The sequence below is a fragment of the Mus caroli genome, unplaced genomic scaffold (assembly GCF_978045245.1).
Source record: "Mus caroli unplaced genomic scaffold, Mus_caroli_1 scaffold_16, whole genome shotgun sequence".
Taxonomy (NCBI): Eukaryota; Metazoa; Chordata; class Mammalia; order Rodentia; family Muridae; genus Mus; species Mus caroli.
The window spans coordinates 4,681,192-4,698,843 of NW_028227271.1; the positions used below are offsets into that span (position 1 = coordinate 4,681,192).

Below are 17,652 nucleotides of genomic sequence, written 5' to 3' on the forward strand. Positions count from 1 at the left end.
TCAAACGTGTCCAGTGAGCTCAGGCTAAACACTGTTACCTCAGTGCGTCCCCCGCCTGCCCTTTGCACTGAGTAAGCTTACCCATTTCTCAAGCCAGGAAAGTCACTTCCCCGGAGTCAGGGTCCTAACCCAAGTCTGACCAGCTGTAAAGATCTGGGGTTCCATCCATCAAGCTCTGCCTACCGTGGCCTCAGGGGTGGGCAGAGCTTGCATATAAGCTGCTGGATGTAGCTAATGGATGTGTGCAGCTGAGGCCATAGAGCAGGGGGCATCCGCGCCTGTCCCAGTGTGCTGTGTGAACCAGCCATGGGATTGCAGCAAGGTCCTTTACCCCAGCCAGCATGGTTAGAGACATTAATGCAGGGGCACAGAAAAGCCTTCTGACACTAAACGCACACAGGGTAGATTCCGTGTTTGCTAGAGTTACTATTCCTTACTTTGCTCTAAATGCAAGCATTGATTATAGCATTTATCTCCTCCTGTGATGGGAAGATTAGAGGCAGTGTGGGTTTGGAAGGGCACTGAAGTCTCACCTGGGAGGCAAATGACGTCTGGCTGGAATCTGGAGACCTCTGTGGGGCAAGCGGAACCATGTGCGGAACCATGTCACCAGACAAAAACCGGGAAGGTTGAACGGATTTAAAGGCTGCCACTGGCTCTTTGCTCTGCCTTTCGGGGGTTTCCTCTCAACCCTGTGCGGGCCTCTGCCTGCTGTCAGAGCTTAGCGCTGTCTCCCTTGTCCGTTAAGTAGAAGCTTTGAAAGCAAAACGGCAGGGCTCTGGGCTTACTCCAGACCTACTATGCACTGAGGGAATGCTGCACTAACACTGTTCCTCTGTCCTTTACAGGTGAGGTGACCCATCTGGCTACCAGAGTGAACGAGCCAGCCTGGTGAGGATCAGAGACCGGTGAGGGACCTGGGGCCTGTGCATGCTGGGATTGGGGAAGGAGCTGGGGCTGAGAGAGGCCACACTGTGCCTCACAGCAGAGGAGTGAGGGTTAGGTACTGAGAGAGAGACTTCCCCTTCTCTGATCCACAATTTCTAATTCTCTTTTATGGGGCCTTTAACTGGGAAGGACGAAGCAGAGAGGCCCTTGGTGGAGGCTAAGGGGCATGCACCCCTCGGCACAAAGGTTCCACACTGCAATGTAGTCATTGTTCTTGTGTGCCCAAAATACCTGACAGAAATAACATTTTTGTTGTTGTTTTTAAAAAAAGCCAGACTTTTTTTTTTTTTTTGGCTCTTGGCAAGGAAGGCAGTGTTAAAGTGTCTTCGTCTGTAGTGGCAAAAGTCTGAGGTAAAAACTGTTAGCAACTACTGGTCAGGAAGCTGCCAGCCGGGAGCTTAGAGACTGAGCTATATCCTCCAAAGGTCCTAAAGACTGCTGCTCAGGAAACGGGGGCTCAAGATGAGCCCGAGGGGGCCTGGAGTGAGTGGGTGGCAGGAGGAGGTGGGGATCGAGCAGGGCCCGGAGCAAGCAGGCCAGAGCAATGGGATTTCTCCAGGATTTCCCCGGGGCAGGGTGGGGGTGGAAGATGAGCCCGTGGGGGACATTTCAGATTCGAGCTGAGCCATACATAACACAAAGGGTCTCAGATGAAAAACGAAGACTTGTCATTTCAAGCCAACAGCAACGGCAGGAGCCTCATTGATGGGAAAGACACAGCACAGTGCCAGTCAGAGCCCTGCTGTGCTCCTGTGTGTCCAGGGTAGACTAGTCTCTGGTCTTCAGTGTGTGTCCTGCATGGCAGATTACACAGGAAGAGTGAGTTTGGTCAGGGAAGTGAGTACTGTGTCCTGTGCCCTGTGCTGAGAAGCTGACAGCCTTGGTCGGGGGTGGGAGTGGGGTGGAGTGGAGGGGACCATTATAGAACTGCTGAGAACAGCACACCAAGCACAAATAGAGCTCGAGGGCCTGTGGAACAATAGAAAGACCTGGCTGCGCTGCAAGGCAGGTGGCATCAAGAGGCACCAGCAGAGAGGTCAGCGTGTGCAAAGCCCCCAGCCCACTGGGACCTCGGCGGCAGTGTTTTAAGCCCTCTCAGAGTGCCTGGATCATTTGGAGCCAGAAGAGGGAGTGTGGGAGGCACAAAGGATGCTTCATGGTGTGTCCAAGAGGAGACAAAGCATATCTGTGGTGTGGGTGCTGGGAATTGAACCTGGGTCCTCGGGAAGAGCAGGCAGCCCTCTTACCTGCTGAGCCATAGGTTGAGCCCATCTTTACTTTTCAAATCCCCTTGGTGCCTGGCGTGGTTGGTGCACACTTTCAGTCCTCAGGAGATGGAGTTAGACCAATCTCTGTGAGTTCAAGGCCAGACTGGTCTACAGAGTGAGTCCAGGACAGCCAGGGCTTGTTACACAGTGGAACCCTGTCTTAAATAAATAAATAAATAAATATCCCTTGGCAGACTTAAGTTTTATGTGTCAACAGTGAGTGACATTAGTTGAAGTTGGTGTTACTTTCTAAACAGGGACGTTGAGTCACAGGGCAGCTGGTTGACCAGCAAAGAATTCGGGCTCTAGGCCCCCATGCAGGGTGTGTGTGAGCAATGGGGTTCCTATAGGCACAGCCTCGACCTCAGGATGGGAAGAGTAAACAAGAGTCACCCAGCCTAACCTTGAGCTGTTGCGTTATCACCAGTGTAGCAGAGGTCACTAGAGAGTTTTGTCACCCTCCTCCTGCCTTCTCTCCTTGCCTGTTCCTGGTCTGCCTGGGAGTAGCCTGCCAGGCCTCATTCCCAGAGCCTGACTCCCAAGGCCATGGACCAGCCGGCCGGAGGCACCGGAAAGCTGAGGGCAGCGGCTGGCGAGGACGGCAGCATGGAGCTCAGCACCTGCCAGGAGCTTCTGCACCGACTTCGGGAGCTGGAGGTACACGGTGGCAGGCAGGGCAGGGCAGGGCACGGGGAGTCAGGGCTGCCCACCGTGGAGCTCAATGTGGAGAAGGCTTGCCAGACAGGAGAGGGCTGGACGGTTCTTTATTAAAGCTCCCCTGGGTCAGCCCTGGTTCCTCTTCACTCTCCAGCTCGGGTGACAGTGAAGGGTACATAGCTGTCCTATGCCACGAGTGTCTCTTCCCCACCCTCACCCCACCTTTACGACCCGGCTGGTTCCGAGGACAGTGATATCCATAGAGGCTACTGGGTAAAACGGTCAGATAACCCTGGTCCAGGAGTTTGATGGACAGGGCAAAGCCTGTCCACTCTGCCACCCTCGCTCCCAGGGTACAAATGAGCCTCAACGATTCCCCTTTCCACCTCACCCTACAGGCAGAGAACTCGGCGCTTGCGCAGGCCAATGAGAACCAGAGGGAGACTTACGAACGCTGTCTGGATGAGGTCTGTGGGGTTTGCCGAAGGACAGGGCTGGGGACGGGGGAGGGTGGGCAAAACGCCAGCTCAGCTCCCGGACTTTGTGCCCCCAGGTTGCCAACCACGTGGTACAGGCTCTACTAAACCAGAAGGTGAGTGGATTCAGGACTGTCTCACACCCACCTAACTGCTGCAGGATAGACCCGGGGTATAGACAGGAGGTATAGCCCTGGGACTCCAGAGACCTACTCAACTAAGTCTCTGCCACCATGGAGTGGCCTAGGTGGAGCTCCCTATTGGCCCACTTGGCCCATACCACTACCTCTGATTGGCCCTTTATTCTCTACCGGGAAGCAGAGTGAGTTGGTAAGGCCAGGTCTCTGAACCATGGGAACTTTGATATGGACTAGAATGCCTTCTCTTACCCGGAGCCCAGCTGACTTCTCTATCGCCTTCAAAACACTACCAACGTCATGAGCCTCAAAGGCCTTGAAGTGTTTTCTTCAGATCGCTGTGACATGGGCCACTTAGACTTCAGGGTTCTCCCACGCCTTAGATGCCCCTCCCTTTTGACATGGCTTCTAGGAGGGAGGAAGCCAGCTGCAGAAATGGTGGACATGACAGAGACTGGCCTTTACCGTTCATTAGGGTAGCAAACCTAGAGAGCTCATCCCCAGAGGCTGTAGGTGTGAGCACAGCTGGCGGGGGCGGGAAGTCGCTGTCCCTCTCCTGCCTCCTCACCTTTGCTTCCTGTCCTTCCTGGGTGGACAGGACCTGCGGGAAGAGTGTATCAAACTGAAGAAGAGGGTGTTTGACCTGGAGCGGCAGAATCAGGTGTTGAGTGCACTGCTGCAGCAGAAACTACAGCTCACGGCCAACTCCCTCCCTCAGGTGGGCATAGCATTCTCCTGTGGTCCCCGTCAGCATCAGCTTGCGCTTCTGTTCACCTCATAGGAGCAGGGTGTCGGCTGTCCTCAACACAGGGCCTGTGGCCTTGAGGGGAAGGTATACTTGGACTAACAGACTTGCATTTTAGCTGAAAGAAAACTTCCCGAGTCCCCATAGACTCATCTGTCACGCCGTTCCCAGGTTCTCCCTACTCAACCAGGCAGTATCTTCAGTTGTTGTTGTTGGAGGAGGAGGAGGGGGAGGACAGGGTCTCACTCTACATCCCTGGCTGGACTTACACTCAGGCAGTCCTCCTGCCTCACTACCCAAGCACTAAGAGGAGAAGCATGGCCCTCACTCCTAGTGTGCCCCTTCTTATAACAGAGAACGTTGGGATTCACCCTGCCCTGTGTAGGGAGTTGGTCGGGTGGAGACTGCAAATGCAGTTATTTCCAGTTCCCTAGAGGCCCCTGTGGCCACTGACGTGGCTTCTTCCTGGCCAGGGCCAGGGCAGGGCTAAGCAAAAGGAGCCCAGAGCTGCATGTCACAGAGAGGACAAGAACGGCACTTCACCCCGTTCACTGGATGTGGGTGGCTGCACATACGAGGTTTGAACGTTCACAGGCACTGGTTTCTACTGGCAGGCTGGACCCTGCCTGCCCTGGGAACAGTGTGGGGGTATGGGTGGGGCGCTGGTTCGGGGAATGAGTCCTGGGATCAGTTGTCACGGATGTCACTCTGTCAGGAGCCCCAAGGATGGAAGAAGACACAGAGATAAGAGCAGTCTGGAAGTCAAGGAGAATAGCAGGTTGCCTCTGAGGGCAGCCAGCCCCTGCCCCCCTTTTGACAATGAAAGCAGCTTTATCAGGGTGGAGCTGAGCCATGTCTGTCTGAACATGTGTGTTTGTCCAAATGATCCAACCTGGTATCTGATTCCCCGTGAACTGAATCTCAGGCAGCAGTGGATAGTCTGCAGTTGCCCCTGCAGCTGTTGTGCCTCTGCAGGGACCCCTGAGGCCTAGCTGTCACCAGCCTTCCCCCATCCCAGTGAACAACCCACAGTCACTTTTTTAAAAACCTGAATGGACTGTGGGATCACCGAGGATTGGTCCAGTCGATCTCTCGCCCAAGTTCCCATGATGCAATGGAAAATTACAAGCATTAAATGTTGGCCTCAAGTAAACTGGGGTTGGGTTTCTAACTGAACTGCTTTTTAGCTAAGTGTGGCCTTGGGCAAAGTATCAAACTATATAAATGTTAGGTTTTTCCCTTACAAATGGCACAAAAACACTGGCATTACACATCCTTGCGAGGATTAAATGAGGTAATATATGGTGGTCGGCTCGCTGACAGTCGGTGAATGGCAGCAGTTTAGTAGTATTAACGTGACTCCCAGGGTGAGCTTCGCTGGGTTGAAAGCCCCATTACGCAGACACTAATTAAGCTTCCCTTGGAAGCCATGCCTTTGCCAAGGCCTGAGGAACCCATCTCAAGACCCTGTGGGTGTTACATCCTGTGCACGGTGTGTTTCTGGACAGCTGAGACTGCTTAGAGGCAGTCCATGGACAACCATGCTAGGGTCAAGTATGGCAGCTCTGCTTGTCCCAGGGTGCAGGATAGGGGCAGCTAGCCCTTGGAGGACTGGGAGGCCTACGGGTCGGCTTGCTCAGTGGTAAAGGACTTGTCATGCAAACATTAGGGCTTGTGCGTAGTTCCCCAGCACCCCATGTCAAAAGCTGGACATGATGCTCTGTGCTTACAATCCAGGCTCTGAGGTGGAGGCAGGGAGATCCCGGTGGTTCACTGGCCAGCCAGCTGAGCCCACTCTGTGAGCCCCAGATCTCGGTGTTGAGCCCTGTTTTTAAGAAACAAGGCAGGTGACTCCTGAGGAGCAGTGTTCAAGAGTGTGCATGTGTGTGTGCGTGCATGCACGTATGCACACACATGCACATGTTCACACAGACTTAAGGAAGTTCCCGCAAGGAAATGACATTGGACCTGTGCGCCGGGTGGAAAGGAGTCTGACAGTCTGTAGATGGCTGCGGAGAAGGAAGTCCCCGTGGAAGGAGCACCCAGAGGGTGGCACACTTTCAGCTTGGGTAGATGAAGGATGTGTGACAGGAAGTGAGGAGGAGGAGGGGCAGGAGCTGCTTGAGGGATCCACAGCCCGGAGGGGACCGTGGCCAGGGGAAGAGGCCTCACAGCACAGAAGCACTTTAGGAAAAAGTCACTTTAGCTTCCTTGTGCAAGACTAAAAGCCACTGAATGGGGTCACGGGGTCAAGGGGATTGGAATACCAAGCACTGTCGGGCCAGAAGTGCAGATCTGGGCTGCAGATGGCCAAGGGCAAGGCCTAGATGCTACAGGGATTTTAAGGCTGTGGGGGATGGGGGGGGCTAGGGGGGCAGCAATGAGGTGAGTGAAGGGTTAAAGCTGATGCATCCCCATTCAACATGCAAGAAGAACTCTCAAGGACCAAGAGAGTCAGCAAAATAGGACCTGGGGTACATGCTCCTTGTACAGTCTAGAGAGTAGATATCTCCCATGAGACCGGGGGAACACAGTGATAGCTCGCTGCCTTTCATGTGTGCACTAGAGACACGGGAAAGGAAGAGGGCCTGTTGCTGGCCCCTTGCTAGCTGCAGGCTGAAGTGAACTGTGCAGGCCTCTGTGCCTAGCTTTTGGGGAGAAGGGATGTGGGGGTGCGTTTGGATTTTTTTTTTTTTTGAGACAGGTTTTCTCCGTGTGGCCCTGGCTGTCCTGGAACCTGTGCTGTACTATAGTCCAGGCTGGCCTCAAACTCACAGGGATCCACCAGCCTCTGCCTTCCAAGTGCCACCACCACCTGGCGTGACTTTGTTTTCTTAGCTCCTAGGTGGTCAGAATAGGAAGGGGCCTTCATGGTAGTGCTCTTTTTCTAAGCGACAAAGCAGAGTAGTTCTGGAGCCGAGCTAGGCGCACTTGGTTAGACCTGCCGCGGTCTGCTGTGCCCTGCACATGTCCCCCAACCCAGTCCCTTTGCTCTAGTCTGCTTTCATGTCACCCAGACCTGTACTGTCTTCAGACTGTCCCCTGTGTTTAGCTTGCCTTATCAGCAAAAGGACAATGGTAAGAGCCGTACGGTAGGCCAGGGGCCATCCCTGGAGGGGCACAGTGGGGCTGCCTGGCTCCGAGAGGGGTGGATAACACTGCGTTCTCTCTGCAGATCCCACTCACACCACTCCAGCCACCATCAGAACGGCCAGCCTCCCCATCCCCAAATGCTACTGAGGGACCAGCCACCTCACTGCCTTCAGGACACTGCGCTGGGCAAAGAGAGGTAGGAGGAGTGGACACTGGGTTTGTGTCTTACTGGCTAGAGGCTCCACCGTGGGTTCTTAACGAGTCTCAGGGACAGGCTGCTTCTCCTGCAGGCTCCTGTCCAGGACGGACGTGTGAGCCCTCAGCTGTCAGCCTCATACCAAGAAAAACAGGCTCCCTACCCCCCACCCCCCAGTCATGGCCTGCACGCGAATGTGTAAAGTCAAGCAGCAGGAGTCACCGCACATGCTTGCAGACCTTGCATTCTGTGCTGGGCACCAACTATGCAGGACACCTCAGTCAGGCTCTTACTTTATGGGGCTAAAAAATCATTGTCTCATTTTGCAGTTGACACGATGACACTTAGAGGTCAAACGACTTGCTGAAGGTCACGTGAAAGAGGTAGACATGGGCTTGATACCCTGACTCCAGAGCACATGTAGTTAAGCTCTGTGCAGGACAGGGCTGAGTAACAGAGATTTGCATGGGGCCATCCCCAGGCCTGCTGCCACTGCTGCCTGCCGCTCAGCTCTCTGAGCGGACAAGGCCCATGCTTGCCTGCCGTGAGTGACTGAGGTCTCGGTTGTGATACACCCTCTTCTTGAACTTCTGTACTTTCTGAAGCCAGAACACAGGCAGGCCTCCCTCCATCTTAGAACAAGCACAGGCCAGCACTGTAACTGCTCAGGCTAGCAATGTGGGAAAAAAAAAAAAAAAAAAAAGAGTAGTGGGAGGTGGGGCTGGAGAGATGGCTCAGCGGTTAAGAGCCCTGGCTGCTCTTCTGGAGGTCCTGAGTTCAAGTCCCAGCAACCACATGGTGGCTCACAACCATCTGTAATGAGATCTGATGCCCTTTTCTGGTGTGTCTGAAGACAGCTACTGTGTGCTTACATATAAAATAAATAAACCTTTGAAGAAAAAAATCTGTTTTCTAAAAAAAAGAGTAGTGGGGATAGGAGACTGGACATGGGGTACCCAGTCTACTCCGAGTGTGAGGTACAACAGCCCAGCTCCGCAGGCCTCAGCAGTGCTTGAGGAAGCCAGGGCATCCCATCCCAAGAGCGGTGGATTTGGATGTAGGTGTGATAGCTTGTCCCTGGGATACCTCTATGAACTGTTTACCTTAAGGCCTAGGCACCAGCCACACCATCTCTCCTCCTCCTCACGCCTTCTCTCCTCCCAGGTGTGTTGGGAGCAGCAGTTACGGCCAGGCGGTCCAGGTCCCCCGGCCACTCCACCCCCGGCGCTGGATGCCCTGTCCCCATTTCTTCGGAAGAAAGCTCAGATTTTAGAGGTGCTGCGAGCCTTGGAAGAGACGGACCCTTTGCTTTTGTGCTCACCTGCCACCCCCTGGAGACCCACAGGCCAAGGCCCTGGCTCCCCAGAGCCCATCAATGGCGAGCCCTGTGGCCCACCGCAGCCTGAACCCTCACCCTGGGCACCCTACCTGCTGCTCGGTCCTGGGAGCCTGGGGGCACTGCTGCACTGGGAACGGGTCTTAGGGGGCCCTGGGGAAGAAGAAGGCATCCGGCAACCCTGGGCTTCTAGCAGGGCCCCACCGCCAGCCCAGGGCCCCAGCTCCGGCCCACACTGTGCTCCAGGCAGCAGCTCCTCATCTTCTTCTGATGAAGCAGGAGACCCCAATGAGGCCCCCAGCCCCGACACCCTGCTTGGTGCCCTGGCCCGCAAGCAGTTAAATCTGGGCCAGCTCCTTGGAGACACAGAGACTTACCTCCAAGCTTTCCTGGCTGGGGCGACAGGCCCCCTCAGTGCTGACCAGCCAGGCCCTGGGAAGCCAAACTCACCAGATCCAGGACCTCCAAAGTCCAAAGGCCTCCCAAAGTCAGCTTGGGGTGCAAGTACCCCAGAGGCCACCAGGCTGGGCTTTGGTGCTACCTCAGAGGGCCAGGGGCCCCTTCCCTTCCTCAGCATGTTCATGGGGGCAGGGGATGCCCCGCTGGGCTCCCGGCCTGGCCATTCCCACTCCTCATCTCAGGTGAAAAGCAAGCTCCAGATTGGGCCCCCCTCTCCCGGGGACGCCCAGGGACCCCTTCTGCCCTCTCCAGCCAGAGGTCTCAAGTTTCTCAAGCTGCCTCCAGCCTCAGAGAAGGTCCCCAGCCCAGGAGGTCCCCAACTCAGTCCCCAGCTTCCCCGGAGCTCTCGAATCCCTTGTCGCAACAGTGGCTCAGATGGCAGCCCCTCCCCATTGCTGGCTCGAAGGGGTCTGGGTGGAGGAGAGCTGTCCCCAGAGGGGGCACAGGGCCTGCCCAGCAGCCCTCTGCCCTGCTCCGCAATGCCAGACTCTGCGCAGCTCAGACCCTCCCAGTCGGCTGTGTCCACTGCTCTGTCTCCAGGACCGGTAGTGTCTCCCTGCTTTGAAAACATCCTGGACCTTTCCAGGAGCACCTTTAGGGGTTCTTCCCCAGAACCACCTCCTTCCCCGCTGCAGGTGCCCACCTACCCACAATTGACTCTGGAGGTGCCCCAGACCCCTGAGGTCCTCAGGAGCCCTGGAGCCCCCAGCCCTGGCCTCCCAGAATCCTGTCCCTACAGCAGCCCCCAGGAGAAGAGCATGGACAGGGCAGGCTCTGAGTCTCCCCATGCCAGCCGCAGGACCCCGGGTGGCTCATCCAAGAAGCCTGGCCAGGGATCTGGGCGACGACCTGGTGATCCTAGCCACACACCTCTGCGAGACAGATTAGCAGCACTTGGGAAACTGAAGACAGGCCCCGAGGGGCCTCTGGGTCCAGAAAAGAATGGGGTGCCAGCCCGGTCTAGCGCTGAGAAGGCCAGGGCACTAGTGCGGTCTGGTGAGTGTGCTGGAGACATGCCGCCCAGCGCAAGACCTCTGGAGCAGCCAGAAGCTAAGGGTATCTTTCGGGGAGCAGTGGCCTTGGGCACAAGCAGCCTGAAGCAGCAGGAACCTGGACTTACAGATCCTGGTGCCAGAGTCTACTCCTCTCATTCCATGGGAGCTCGAGTGGACCTGGAGCCCATCTCACCGAGGAGCTGCCTCACCAAAGTGGAGCTGGCCAAGAGTCGGCTAGCAGGGGCTCTGTGTCCCCAGATGCCCCGCACACCTGCAAAAGTGCCAACCTCAGCCCCTAGCCTGGGCAAACCCAAAAGCCCTCACAGCAGCCCGACAAAGCTACCCTCCAAGTCCCCCACCAAGGTGGTTCCCCGCCCTGTGGCACCCTTAGGCACCAAGGAGCCCCCCAAGCCTGACAAAGTGAAGGGTCCACCCTGGGCAGATTGTGGCAGCACAGTTGGCCAGCCTACATCCCCAGTACCTGGCCCCGCCGACCCAAGCCAGGGTTCGGAAGGGCCAGCCCCACACTCGGCCATCGAGGAGAAGGTGATGAAGGGCATTGAGGAGAACGTGCTGCGCCTTCAAGGTCAGGAACGGACTCCGGGCTCCGAAGCCAAACACCGCAACACCAGCAGCATCGCCAGCTGGTTTGGCCTTAAAAAGAGCAAGCTGCCGGCTCTGAACCGCCGCACAGAGGCTACCAAAAACAAGGACGGGGCCGGTGGGGGCTCCCCACTCCGGAAAGAAGTCAAGACGGAAGCCCGGAAGCTGGAGGCTGAGAGCCTCAACATCTCTAAGCTGATGGCGAAGGCGGAAGACCTGCGCCGAGCCCTAGAGGAAGAGAAGGCATACCTGAGCAGAGCCCGCCCACGGCCTGGGGGCCCAGCCACTGTGCCCAGCCCTGGTCTGGGGCAGGCTCAAGGCCAGCTAGCCGGCATGTATCAGGGTGCAGACACCTTCATGCAACAGCTACTGAACAGGTGAGGCCTGGGACCAGGGGTCAGATACTCAGTGGGCTGCGGCCACCCTGGGAGTTTAAGCTTCCCAGAAGTTGAGAGGAATACAGTGCCAGGGAGACACCTGGGAGCTGGTGACCTGGCCAAGACCGAAGTTAGGACTCATAAAATGGGGTTAACTACCCTGTCCTCCCCACTGGCTGGCTGGTGTTAGCTCATTGAGACTAGCTCTCATTTGCTGTATTACCTTTCCCGGATCCCTGCCTCCTGCAGCCCCTCAGTTACCTATATAAGGACACAAATACTGGTTCCTAGCCAGTCTGAGGAAAGTCTACATTGGGGAAGGGACAAGAAGGCTCCCCTTTGACTCCTGCCACTGTGGTGTTGTAGTTTAGAGAAGGGGACCACGTTCAGTGTTTACTCTGTCTAGGCCATCTGGGTAAAAAAGCTGAAGAACTCAGGCCCCGAAAAAGGCATTCATTTTGGGATACCCTGTTCTCAGAAATCCCAAGGCAGCAGGCCAGGACTGTAGTGCGTCGTCCTAGGTGTGAACTGGTCTGTTAGTGAGCTAGGCACAGTGACCCTGGGGAGGTGGGCTCCCGGGATCTTCCCTGCCCCTCCTGTCTGCTTGCCCCTCCACCCACCCTGCCTTTCCTAAGCTTCAGGAGGTGTTGAAGAGAGCATACACAGGCCCCTCTCCCCAGGATGGGCAGCAGTGAACACCTCTCTAGGGCCAGCAGTGTTGGAGGGCTTGCGGCTGGTGCGTGGGTCTGTTTTGTATCGCTAATTAAATGTGTCTCTAAGACAAACTACTTTTATAAAGGAGGGGATGGTGGGAAGTCACTGTGGCCATGGTTTCTAGAGATCTAGGGGCCACATCTGGTGATTGCCTTCTGCTTGCAGAGTCCTGTGGCAACCCAGAGTGTCATGGGACGAGGCACGGAGTGTGGTGCTTGGCATCTGCCTCGTGAAAAGCCACCAGTCACAGGGGTCTGTGTCCTCATGACCATGACTAATCCTGGTTGCTTCCTGAGAGATTCTGCCTCTGAAAGCATTTCCATCTTGTGTGCTTGTGTGAGACAGGGTCTGAATAGGTAGGCTGGCCTGAAACACTCTGCGTAGACCAGGCTGGCCTCAAATTCAGAGCCCGACCTGCCTCTGCCCGGCACTGCCCAAAAGCATCGCTATCCTGATGCCTCCTTAGGAACTTTACAATACCTAAAGCCTTGACGGACACTCCGGCTAAGCCTGGACCTTAGCATGCTAGGCATGGGAAGCTGGGCCTCCCTCACACCCATCGCACTCTTGTTCCTAGGGTGGATGGCAAGGAGCTGCCCCCCAAGAGCTGGCGGGAGCCCAAGCCTGAGTATGGGGATTTCCAGCCAGTGTCCACTGACCCCAAGAGCCCCTGGCCTGCCTGTGGGCCTCGGAATGGCCTGGTAGGCCCACTCCAGGGCTGCGGAAAACCCGGGAAGGTAAGTTCTCGCTCAGAGCCTGCGCAGTGGGGGGGTGGGGGGGAGCTCGGGAGGCTCTGGAATGGACACTCAGGTCTCCTGTACCCACACAGCCCAGCAGTGAGCCAGGAAGGCGGGAAGAGATGCCCTCGGAAGACAGCCTGGCAGAGCCAGTTTCCACCGCGCACTTCACAGGTCAGCGGGGTTCCCTTCTCTCCTCATTCCCTGTCCCCCCAGCAGTGCCAGGTCCTGGGTAGCATCTTAGTGCTCAGCCATGACTGTTGGGGATGTAGATCTTGGTGGCAGTGGAGGAATGATTCTCCCTGCCCTGAGGGGCACCTGTACGAAGCTGAGGAGGAGTTGCGGGGGTGGGGTGAGTTCTGCAGGAGGAGCCTTTTGGGCCAGGAAAACCCTGAGTGGGCTGGCCTGAGCCTGAGCTTGAGCCCCGTTCTGTGTGCCCTCTCCTCCACAGCCTCCTTGACTCGAACCTTGGACAGTGGCATTGGAACCTTCCCACCCCCAGATCACAGCAGCAGCGGAACCCCCAGCAAAAATCTCCCCAAGACCAAGTCACTGCGTCTGGATCCCCCGCCAGGGGCACCCCCAGCTCGGCCTCCAGGCCTCACCAAAGTCCCCCGCCGTGCCCACACACTAGAGCGGGAGGTGCCGGGCATAGAGGAGCTGCTGGTGAGTGGGAGACACCCCAGCATGCCAGCCTTCCCTGGACTGCTCACAGCTCCCCCAGGCCACCGAAGCCATCAGACCTGTCCCGATGGTGAGTGTCCCCTCAAGTGGTAGGGCATCCCTAAGAGGCTCCTTGGAGCCGGACCGACGCGTCCACTTCCCCCTTCTTCCTGGACAGATCCCTGTGAAGACCCAGGCCCTCCCCCACCTGTCCAGCTGGCCAAGAACTGGACCTTCCCCAACACCAGAACAGCTGGCAGCTCCAGCGACCCCTTCCTGTGCCCACCCCGACAACTGGAGGGACTGCCTAGAACCCCCATGGTAAGGCTACAGAAGGGAGAAGAGAGGCCTGGGTGCCTGGAGGGAGAGACTGGGAGATGGATGTCTCTGAGCTGTGTACAGCCAGCCAGCACCTCCTCCGGAGGTGAGGATAAGTTCGCCCACCCATTCCATTTTGGAAGAAGGCTTCCATTATTCCTGCCTCTGTGGACCCCCACAGCAGTCAGGGTGGGTACGATTCCTCTCTGAGCAGTACCTCTCCTCTAGGCCCTACCCGTAGACCGGAAACAGAGCCTGGATCCCAGCCGCACATCTACGCCTCAGGGCCCAGCATTTGGAGGCAGTCGTACCCCCAGCACGTCGGACATGGGCGAGGAAGGCCGAGTGGCCAGCGGGGGCGCCCCTGGGCTGGAGACCTCAGAATCCCTAAGTGACTCCCTCTATGACTCGCTATCCTCCTGTGGGAGTCAGGGTTGAGGGACCACACCCACTACAGTTCCTCTGGAGCTAGGGACCCTCAACGACCTGCTTCTGTGCTCCACACCCCACGCCTTTGGGCCGGTGAAGCTTGACCTGAAGGGACCAAGGAGAAAGAGGATAAGAAGGCGATGGGGGTCCCTGGCATATGCCACTGCTGCTGTGGATGCGACAACCATGCTCAGCTCAGGGAGAGACCTCACCCCCAGTCCCTCTACTCCCCCAGAGTAAGGCTCTGCTCTCCGGGACCGGGGGCTCCAGGCTGCTTTGTCCCAGCTCCCACTTGCGGTGCTAGGCTTCCTGCCCGCCAGCTGTGCCACCTCTGCCCAACCTGGCTGCAACCCTGCCCCAAAGCCCCCATGGGGCTGATTTTGGAAGCCCCAGGCTTATGGAGTTTGGGGGTGAGGGGGACAAGTCGCCTTCTGTCTGCCCTGGTCCTCCCTGCTGTCTGAATGGTGCTGCCTCCCTTCCCCACATCGTGGGGTCTGTTTGTCTGTCTTCATCTTTGTTTTTATATATATATATATATATATATATATATATAAAAGCGCCTGGCCCAGTCCCCACCCCTACCCGCACTGCGGTTAATTTATCTGTTGTTGAAAAGCAGCTCTGCTTCTGCGGCATCCCTAATAAAACGTGGAGGCCTCTCCCCACCGTGACTGTTGTGTGGCGGCATCCCCCTTTGTGCTTGCTGGTTTCAGGTGGACTGGTGGGTAGGTCCAGGGACCCTCGGGTGCTCTTATGAGGCTCTCTGCCCTTCCCCGGAGGAGCTGGCTAGAAGGTGACTTAGAGTGACCTGCTTAGATCTGAAGCCCAGAGGATGTCACTGACCAGGGAGCACACAAGGCCATGCAGCCTTGGTGAGAAAGATGGGGAAGAGGCCTGTGATGATGCGCTCAAGCCTCTCCGTGCTCCAGGTTGGGGACAGGCCAGTTCGGAGCAGTTCCACTGGCTTTGCGTATAGACACAGGACAGTCAGTGACTACCCAAGCCGAGAGGGGAAGAGCCTGATAGGACTACCCTCACACCGGCACACCATGCTGTCTCTCTCCCCACTTCCTCGTGCCTTATAAGCCATCTCTATAGGACTTGGGAGCACTAGAAGCCAAGGATATTTATCACCAGAGCTGGCATTCCAAAAAAACTCTATCACTACAAACCTTGGTTTTCCTCATCTGTATATTAGACTTCGAGGCCAGGTACCCCCCACCCCGCGCCCCCCCCCTCAGCAGCCTGAGGCCAGGCAACCCCACCCCTGTCAGCAGCCTTCTCCTTCACGCTCTGAACTCCGCGCACATCTGCCATCTTCCCTTAGCTGACATCATCACTGAAGCCCTCAGCTGACGCCATCACTGAAGAAATTAACAAGACCAGAACAGGGTCTGACAATGCAGTTTTGTCCCTGCCCCTTCCTAGGTGTACTAAAGGAAGTCGGCATCTTGGTTTCTGACCAACTCCTGACTGGTTTCTTGACCTGTTATTGGCCCGAGCCCTGATGCATTACATCACTTCCTGTTAGAACTGCTTTGGCCTCCTAGATTCCATTCCTTCCTGGAAAGGAGTTTGGCATGGTGGGCTTGACGCTCATCTCCTTCACTTCAAAGCTAAGACCAAAATCCATGTTCTCGACAGGGTCTGCTCCGTATGCTGGGAATTTGAAAATACCAGGTGCCACCTCGGTCCCTGGGTCAGAATGAATTGACTGGAGAATTGTCCCAGGGCAGGATAAGCTGCAGGGACCATAGGGGTCCCTGGAGGCAGCCCTGCCCACCATGGTCAGCCATAGCCCACATGACCATCTTCCCCCTCCCCCAACTCCTGCCTGAACCCAGTCAGCCATAGCCCACATGACAATGGCCCCCCTCCCCGGACCCAGGGCTGGGTTCCAACTGAAAGAATTTGAGGGCGGGAGCATGTGGGTGAGTTTATTGATACTCCAGGGAGCCCAGTTTCTTGGCGGTCAAGGAAAGCTTTGCTGAAAGCCTCCTTGATCATGGCTGGGGCAAAACACTTGGTGTCTCGGTTTGCAACAGCTGCTTGTAAAGTTGCTGTGACCTCACTCTCCTCAAGAACAATGGGCGAATGTTCATGTAAGACCTCAGCTGGGTTTCCCAAACACAGGAAGTTCAGACTGCCAGACAGCTGCCCTCCCCCAAAAGGCTCCGCACACTGGCACCTCTCCTTTTGCAGGAAGCCCCCGCCCGCCCCCGCCCCGCCCCCGCCCCCGTCCCCGCCCCCGCCCCCACTCCGGGCGCGCGCGCGCAGGCGCGTGCACACACACACAAAGAAAGAAAAAGAAAAAAAAAAATAGTCTCTCTAAGGCAGCCAGGGGTTTATTTTATTTCCTTTTTTCTACTTTTTTCCCCCCACAAATAGTATGTTTTGTTTCCTTTTTTAAAAAAAAAAGTTTAAAAAAAGAAAACATGCTCTGTAGCAAATCCTAGCCCTAGATCCCCGCCCTTATTCTCTGGGGTAATTCAAGTGTATAAATAAATCTCTTAAAGCCAAAAGTTCACCGGTAAGTACTTGTGGGGTCGTCTGTGATTTTAGGGGAGGGGACCAGCTTTTTTTTTTTTAAGATTTATTTATTATTATATCTAAGTACACTGTAGCTGTCTTCAGACACACCAGAAGAGGGTGTCAGATCTCATTAGGATGGTTGTGAGCCACCATGTTGCTGGGGTTTGAACTCAGGACCTTCGGCTCGGAAGAGCAGTCAGTGCTCTTAACCACTGAGCCATCTCTCCAGCCCCGGGGACCAGCTTTTTAAAAACGTTTTAATTATTAAAGACCTACAAATCTGGGCTGATTCACAGCCCTCTGTCCAGTTTCAGGGTCCGGTTCTTGCTTGTGGGAACATGAACCCTAGTTTCAAATAGCTGGCACCTACATAAAAGCCAGGCTTGAAGGTGTGTGTCTGTAACCCCAGTACTTGGGGGCGAGGGAGGGGGGCAAGCCAGGTGGACATCAGGGCTTGATAAGTAGCCAGTTGAGTCAAATGGTAAATCTTAGGTTCAATAATAGATTGTCGTACTAAGAAAGCAAGGCCCAGTGTGGTGGTTCACACTGTTGCTCCTAGCCCTTAGGAGGCAGAGGCAGGCAGATCTATGAGTTCGAGGCCAGCCTGGTCTTCAGGGTGAGTTCTAGGACAGCCAGGCCTACACAAAGAAACCCTGTTTCAAAAAAAAAAAAAAAAAAAAAGAAAGAAAGAAATGGTCTTTTGAAAGCCAGGTGTGAGGTGTTGACACCTGTCAGCACTTGGGAGACAGGAGGCCAGACCTTCCTGAGCTGCAGAATGTAGTAGCCTCAGCTACAGAAGACCCTGTTTCAAAAACAGTCAGACCCCTTGTTGCAGTCAACAAAGATGAAAAATGAGTGGAGATCTGAAGACTGCTTTGACATCAGCCATGGAGATGCAGAGTTTGGAGTTTGCCCAGCTGGTTTCCTGCCTTGCTTTGGCGATTACAGTTAATTAAGTTGAATGAATCT

At 55.8% G+C, this 17,652-nt stretch overlaps 1 protein-coding gene across 4 annotated transcripts in view; it reads left to right on the plus strand.

The window, feature by feature from the left end:
- The window catches only part of Nckap5l (NCK associated protein 5 like), a 36,493-nt gene extending 21,843 nt beyond the window's left edge, over positions 1 to 14,650 (plus strand). For 2 of the 4 annotated variants that reach the window (XM_029470177.2, XM_021183475.2), the window contains 12 exons: positions 849 to 908; positions 2,724 to 2,873; positions 3,272 to 3,340; positions 3,427 to 3,465; positions 4,085 to 4,204; positions 7,407 to 7,520; positions 8,685 to 11,290; positions 12,582 to 12,741; positions 12,834 to 12,915; positions 13,193 to 13,495; positions 13,583 to 13,725; positions 13,951 to 14,650. In XM_029470177.2, coding sequence (XP_029326037.1) covers positions 2,763 to 2,873; positions 3,272 to 3,340; positions 3,427 to 3,465; positions 4,085 to 4,204; positions 7,407 to 7,520; positions 8,685 to 11,290; positions 12,582 to 12,741; positions 12,834 to 12,915; positions 13,193 to 13,495; positions 13,583 to 13,725; positions 13,951 to 14,160 — 3,957 coding nt within the window. In that variant the 5' untranslated portion in view covers positions 849 to 908; positions 2,724 to 2,762 and the 3' untranslated portion in view covers positions 14,161 to 14,650. Of the gene's footprint in view, positions 1 to 848; positions 909 to 1,962; positions 2,874 to 3,271; positions 3,341 to 3,426; positions 3,466 to 4,084; positions 4,205 to 7,406; positions 7,521 to 8,684; positions 11,291 to 12,581; positions 12,742 to 12,833; positions 12,916 to 13,192; positions 13,496 to 13,582; positions 13,726 to 13,950 lie in introns of those variants that run through there. The other 2 variants (XM_029470179.2, XM_085831591.1) reach the window with 2 other exon arrangements.
- Positions 14,651 to 17,652: the final 3,002 nt, after the last annotated feature.